Source organism: Symphalangus syndactylus, chromosome 6 (assembly GCF_028878055.3).
Source record: "Symphalangus syndactylus isolate Jambi chromosome 6, NHGRI_mSymSyn1-v2.1_pri, whole genome shotgun sequence".
NCBI classification, from domain to species: Eukaryota; Metazoa; Chordata; class Mammalia; order Primates; family Hylobatidae; genus Symphalangus; species Symphalangus syndactylus.
In genome coordinates, this window is record NC_072428.2 from 38,674,949 (window position 1) to 38,681,984 (window position 7,036).

The 7,036-nt window shown below is 53.4% G+C and overlaps 1 protein-coding gene across 8 annotated transcripts in view; it reads left to right on the top strand.

Annotated features, from left to right (window-relative positions):
- The window catches only part of USH1C (USH1 protein network component harmonin), a 48,629-nt gene extending 42,399 nt beyond the window's left edge, over positions 1–6,230 (top strand). For 4 of the 8 annotated variants that reach the window (XM_063641923.1, XM_063641921.1, XM_063641924.1 and 1 more), the window contains 3 exons: positions 1,864–1,973; positions 3,322–3,377; positions 5,745–5,873. In XM_063641923.1, coding sequence (XP_063497993.1) covers positions 1,864–1,973; positions 3,322–3,377; positions 5,745–5,757 — 179 coding nt within the window. In that variant the 3' untranslated portion in view covers positions 5,758–5,873. Of the gene's footprint in view, positions 1–1,863; positions 1,974–3,321; positions 3,378–4,443; positions 4,656–5,744 lie in introns of all 8 variants that reach the window. The other 4 variants (XM_055282230.2, XM_055282231.2, XM_055282228.2 and 1 more) reach the window with 3 other exon arrangements.
- The last annotated feature ends 806 nt before the right edge of the window (positions 6,231–7,036 follow it).

Consider the following 7,036-nt stretch of genomic DNA (forward strand, 5'->3'; position numbering starts at 1 on the left):
TGAAACTTTTGCAGACACCAGGCACAAACCATCACCCCCTTCACCTGTCAGACAGTGTCTGAAACCCCACCGTTGGTGATTTCTTCCTCCATGTCAGGGAAGCTCCTGAGTCCTTTGTGACCCTTTGTGGAGTTGTAGGTGCCCTTGCAGGAGGAGCCCCAGGCCTCTTATCTTCCCAGGCCAGAGTGGGGGATCCTGTGAGCAGATCCCTTCCAGGCAGTCCTAGGCTGGAGCCAGCTGTACCACAAGCTGGAGGTGGTAGAATGGAGGTGGTAAGAGGTAAGAGGCAGGAAACAGGGACGGGAAAGGCCCTTGGGGGCTGGCAACCAGGCCTCTGTGGGTTACTAGGTGAGGTATGGGCATTGGGAGCCCTGGATACATGAGTCCAGCTCTGCACCCATGACCTTGGTGACTTCACACTCTAAGCTTTCATTTCAGCCATAGAAGGGGGACCTGCCCAGCTGGGCAGCTGCCCCAGCCCATCAGTGCCCACCCAGGCCCCACCTTCTTCTTCTGTCTTCATTTCTCTGTCACCTGGTGACATTTCTGTGATACCTGCCTGCAGTGTCTAGCAGAGAGAGGGGACCAGGATGGATAGGTGACTCTCCTGGGTCCTTCCCACTTACAAAGCCCCAACCCAACCACTGCCTTATTGCCCCTGAGACTCTGTCTTGGATTTGTACAAAATGAAAAGGTGAAAGTCACCCATCCCCAGGTGCACTGCACAGAGGCAACTGCTTTCTGTGCTTTGGTCTTGCACTGCTTTGAACATAACCAGTCACTGATGAAGCTTCCCTAGGAGCACGTGTGTTTTAAGCCGCCATGGCCGCCATTGTCAGTATCATACACCACATTCCTATGGGCCTTCATGCCCACAAGGCTCCTGGGTGATCTATTTCAATGTAACCTGGAAAGTGTTCTGTGGACATCAGGACTGGGAGAAATTCCTCCAAAAAGGGCTCTGATGTCAAAGAGGTGTGGAAAACCACACACAATCTGTCTACCTCTTGGAAAGCCGCAGTGCATGTTAGCACATTCAAGACTGACAAATCCTGCAGTGAGTAGCTCTGTTCAGCTTATAACTCAGCTTTCCCCAAAATTATTAGATCCCAGGAAGCTCTTCCAGGAGCACCTTATTACAGCTTCATTTATTCAACAAATATCTACTGAGGTCTTATTTTGTGTCGGGCATTATGTTAAGTGCTGGGGATATTATGGTGAACCAAAAAGACAATCCCTGCCCACGTGGAGCTGACAGTGTGGTGGGAAAGACCATCATTAAACAAGTAAACAAACAGATTAATGATTACAAATTGTGGAAAATGCCAAATAAGAAAAGATTGGGATGCTATGAGAGAATAGGCACGATCTACATTCGACTGAGCGGTGGGTCAGAGAAGCCCCCTCTGACATTTCCTCTCAGACCTAGAAGAAGAGAAAGCAAGGTGGGGAACAGCGACATGAAGCCTCTGAGGCAGGAGAGAGCATGGCAGCTCAGGGACCTGAACAGCCCAACATGACTGGGCAACAGGGAGGGCCGGCTGGCAGAATTGACTCAGGCCTCATACTGTGCTAGAAATGCAGGTCTGTCTCCCTCTGTAATAACAGAGGCTCATCCTCAATAATATCCAGGTTCTCCTGAGCTGGGGTGAGGGGGTGTGGAAGGGACAGGGACGAAATGCCCTTTGACTAGCCACTAACCAGGTGGCTAGTTTCCCCTCATGCTTTCTGAGTCCACATGAGCTTTCAGAACCCAGGCTCAGGTCTCTTCTGCTGTCTGGCAATGACCCCCCTTTGGCAAGCCCTGAGCCAGGCACGTGTCACATACAGCCCAGTTGGCCAATCAGCCTCATCTGCCTGCAGGTGGCATTGTGAAAGGCGACGAGATCATGGCAATCAACGGCAAGATTGTGACAGACTACACCCTGGCTGAGGCTGAGGCTGCCCTGCAGAAGGCCTGGAATCAGGGCGGGGTAAGAATAAGCCCCCTCCCTCCTTTCCTCCCTCACCTGCCTGCCTCAAACCCTGACTTCTGCAGCCAGGCCTCAAAATAGGATGCCTCATTCCAGGGTGGGCATCTGGAGTCCAAGCAACACTTTGGTGACACCATACCGCATCCAGCCTGTGGTTTAAATCTGACAAGATGGGATTCAGAAAAATAAATGTCAATTCCTGACCTTGGATCCAAAAAGCCAGTGGCTTAAACAGACTCCTGAAGCCAGGGCATGGCAAGTCACCCAAGAAAAAGACTTAAGGTCTTTTCTAAGTGCACACTGAACAAGAATCAAGAGAATTCAGGGGGCTACCAAAAAGCATTAACAAAAGCAGAGAAACCAGGATGAAGGAGGGGCTGGTGGGAATCTGCTCTGCACTCATTAGACACCCACCTGAATCAGGGCCACTGCATAAGGTTGCCCAGGCTGTGCACTACATAATCTGAGGGGGTGCCCTTTTACAGACTGTAGTGTGAATGGTGCCTGCTCATGTTGTGCAATGCACAACCTGTGCAACTGTATGCAGGCAGCCGAGCCTGAGGTATTAAGTTCAGTGCCGAGGAAGCTGACCAAATGGGCCTGGGACCCACATGAAGGGATGTGGAGAAGAGAAGACTCACGGGTAACATGATGACTATCTTTGATTATCTGAAGGTCTGCATTAGGGCAGAGGGAGCAGAAGTGTTCTTTCTGATTCTTGAGGGAAGACCTAGATTGGATGGAGGGAAGTCCTGGGGAGAGACAGAGAGATTTCAGCTCAGTATTAGGAACTAGCTCATGGTAGAGGGGTCCAGTGATATTTCCGATACTTTTCAGGGGATACACCCAAGCCAAGGAGGGAGAATGAGGGGCAGGTCAAGGATGGCAGTAAAAGGGATTCAGGTGTTAGGATTAAAAAGCTGGGCCAGAAGTCCCCCACTTGATTGTGCATCAGAAAGTGCATTGGAATTACCTAGAGAGGTTGTTAAAAGTACTATTTCCCAGGACTTACCCCTGACTTCTAGGGGCCAATTCTATGAGTCTACACTTTTAAGAAGTTCCCCCAAGTGATTCTGAGGTTGCTGCCTGTTCCCGGTCCACAGATCGACATTTGGGAGCTGAGTGTCATTCGAGGGCCTTGCAGCCCTGGCCTCTATGGTCCCAAAGCCTCAGAGACTAGAAACGTCCTCAGACCATGGAAGTCACAGTGGGTCCCGTGTGGGCCCATGGGAAAAAGGTGCAGGCTGGCTAATCCTGGGCCCTGGGGCCCAGAAATGGGGATGGAGTGCCGGGGCAGATGCACCGTCCAACTGAGTGTGGCACAGAGTCACACGGCTTCTCCCCACAGGACTGGATCGACCTTGTGGTTGCCGTCTGCCCCCCGAAGGAGTATGACGATGAGCTGTAAGTGTGTGCAGGCACCTAGCCTGAGACCTCCTCTTCCTTCTCCAGAATCTCAGCCACCTTTCTCCAGCCCACCCCCAGCCTTCTCCCAGCCTGAAGGAACAGCACAAGCATGCAGCTTCTCATAGCCAGAGCTCCTAGAAAACTCCTGGACTAGAGCTAAGTCATTGTCCTTAAGCAGTGTCCGAGCTGCCTGCCGGGCAGTCTTGTCCAAATTCTTCTCTACTGTGGAGAACTGAGGCACGAGGTCTTAGACCGAGTAAGCAGTGACATTGGGAAAAAGACAGGATTGTTAATTCCCCACTCAGAACTTTATCCCCTGCCCCATTATTAGATGGTTAGGTGTCTGTGTCCATCTTTGAGTCTCTGGAAGTTCTTCCTGATGTCTAACTGCACTCGCTCATGCTGTGCCTCTAGGCAGCCAGGACCACAGGCTTTTGTCCCCACCCTGTGGGATCTCCAGGGAGCTTTGGCCTAGTCTGTCTCTCTCTGTGATTCCCTGTGTGTCTGTCTCTGTGTCCTGTGGGTCTCTCTGTCTTCTCTCCTCTTCCCTCTCTGTCTTTCGCCCTCTCCTTCCTTCCTGTTAACCTCTTATCTGCCCCCCTCTTTCCCCTTCATCCCGGTCCCCTTTCTCTCTTACTGTCTCCTATTCTTTCTTCCTGTTTCTCTCCATCCCTGTCTCTGAGTCCCTGTTCCTCTGTTCTTGTCATTCTGCATCCATTCTTTCCTCTTTGTCTACCTTTCTCTGTTTCTCTGCCTCTGTGTGGTGTCTCACCTCCATCTTCACCTCATCCCATCACCTCCCCAGCCCTCACCCACCACTCACCCACTCACTGACCACGCCCTGCCTCCCTGTCGTGGCTGGGCCTGCTTGCTCCCCATGGCCAGCAGAATCTGATCTCTACACATGTCTTGGAGAAACCAGGGTCTGGCAGCTCCTAATTCTGGAACCCAGGGGCTAGGCAGAACCCGAGGCAGGAGCCCAGTGAAAGGAGAGGCCCCATGGAGCTCTGCCTGGGAGTAACCAAGCCTGTTTTGTGTTTCTTGCTCTGCTCTGTGTATATAGAGCTTCTCTTCCCTCCTCCGCAGCCGAAAGTCCCCAGCCGGTCCGAAAGCTCCTTGAAGACCGCGCTGCCGTGCACAGACACGGGTTCCTCCTGCAGCTGGAGCCCACGGTGAATAGGCAGGCAGGCCACAGGGCCCTGTCTGTCCCTGCTGCGTGTAGTGGCCATCTGCTGCCCACGCTGTCAGCAGGTTCTTTGGACTGGCTTCTGGAAGGTACACAAGGCGCCATCCCTGAAGTGCTGCCCGGGGCCTGCTGTTGGCCACAGTGGAATTCCTCAGACTCAAAGCCCTCCCCTCAGGGAAATGGTGCAAAGCCCAGTCTGTAGTACTTGCTCGGGACCCAGGTGTCCTGACTCATCACGGCCCTGGGACCTGTTTTGGGTCCCAAGCAGCACCCAAATGAGCAGGATGAAGCCCTGGGCACCGTTCTCTGCGGGACACAGACAATGCCTCGAACCAGGCATGTGGGGCTGAAGGAGCCCACAGGAAGCCTGGCTGGAATTGCCCCCAAGAGATGTCCTCAGCAGAATGTGAAAATTCCCCTTCCTGTGAATGCCAACCTGCTGGGAGCTCCTGCTCCACCCTGGCCCCCACACTTGGCCAGAACCAGGGCTATTAAGAGGTTTTAAAGGCTGGTCCAAAGAACTAGGGTTGGTGGATTAGAGTTGCTCATGTCCTGTTGTACCCTGTCATGGCCTGAGCCATGCTGAAACCAAACTGTCTTCTCTGTCTTCTCCCTTCCTTGGCTCTGAGCTCTATCTGTGGGATATACTGTGGAGCCCAGCTGTGGGATGTGTTTCTCACCCTGTGATAGGGATGTGCCCGTGGACAGAGCTGGCAGGTGGCTGTGAAACTGGTGTTTGGTGTGGCCTGAAGCAACAGATGGCAGCATCTGGGGCAGACCCAAGCCTGGACTTGACTTTTCTGTTACAACTTTCCCAAAACATTAGGGCCTCATGCTCCCAAGACACTTGGCCGGCTAGACCATGGCTTCTGGGATGGCCTGCTTGGCCCTGTGTTTTCTGTCACTTGCCTTTTGCAAGGGACTCTTGCCCCTGTTCCTCCCAGTCTCCTTCTTCCCCCATCCCAGGTGTCCCTCCCACTTTCTCCCTGGCTTCCTGTGTGCTGTGGCTGTGGCTGGTGTGTAGCCACTTGGGGCCTGCACCTAGAAGGGTCTCCAAAGGGTGGCGGGGCCTTGTGCTGCCAGAGTGGGTACTCCCCATTGTGGGGCCTTGCTCTGGTTAGGCTGAGTGTGCACCCACAAAGCCTGCGCCCACCTAGGCTGTTTCCACTTCCCTGCAGGACCTTCTTCTGAAGTCCAAAAGGAGAAACCAAATTCACCCTTAGAAAACAGTGAGCTCCGGCCCCACCTCCTGAACACAAAGCCTCGGACCAGCCTTGAGAGTGGCCACACTGCACACACCAGATGGCATCCTTGGGACCTGAATCTATCACCCAGGAATCTCAAACTCCCTTTCGCCCTGAACCAGGGCCAGATAAGGAACAGCTCAGGACACTCTTCTGAAGGCCAACGTGGAGGAAAGGGAGCAGCCGGCCGTTTGGGAGAAGATCTCAAGGATCCAGACTCTCATTCCTTTCCTCTGGCCCAGTGAATTTGGTCTCTCCCAGCCCTGGGGGACTCCTTCCGTGAACCCTAATAAGACCCCACTGGAGTCTCTCTCTCTCCATCCCTCTCCTCTGCCCTCTGCTCTAATTGCTGCCAGGATTGTCACTGCAAACCTTACTCTGAGCTCATTAATAAAATAAACAGATTTATTTTCCAGCTTATAGGAGTGAGTGTGGATTTGGGCAGCAGATTCAAGGCTGCAAAACAAAAAACCGTAAGGTTTGTGGCCCCTTTTCAAGGGTGATAGACAGATCCCAGTGCTGTGATCTGGGTCTGACATGAAGGGTGTGATCAAATGGCCAGGGCTGGCTTGGAGCAGAGGTTGAGAAAGCAGGAGATGGGCTGGGCTGCGCTTCAGTGTCTTCTCAGCAGAGATGGTAGGAGATGAAGTCTGTGTGGCAGGGATTTTGCTCAATTCCAGAAAGCAGAGCTGAAGGCAGGAGCCTCGAAGGGTCACCTCAAGATATGGGGTGCCCCAGCTTCTTTCAAGCACGTCACAGCCACCAATGCTCCTCCTGAGGTCACCACGACAGCATGTGAGGGAAGGAGATGGCGGGGTCCACTCCCTCTGTGGAAGTGCATCCCGCAGAAGCTCATGGAAAATGCAAGGGCTTGAGGCAGGAAGGCATAACTCCGAGGGCCCAGCAGGGGGAATGTCAAAGTTCTTCTGGTGACAGGGACCAGGGCTGCTAGCTCTGAGGAAGAGCGTGGGGCTGTATCAGCATGACTCGCCTGACCCCGTCTCTGTTTCCCCATTCCAAATTCCTGTGGTACAATCTGATCAGGCCAAATCACCTGAGTGGGCGACCCTTGGGTTAGGGGCCAGTCACAGGTCCAATCAGCTGTGGCTAGGGGTGGGATCACATCCCACCTAACATGGCTGCTGAGGCAGCAAGGACTGTGGGCAGCAAGTCATGATCACCACCCCTACCAGAGGATGACTGTGACATCCCTCCTCCCCCACCAA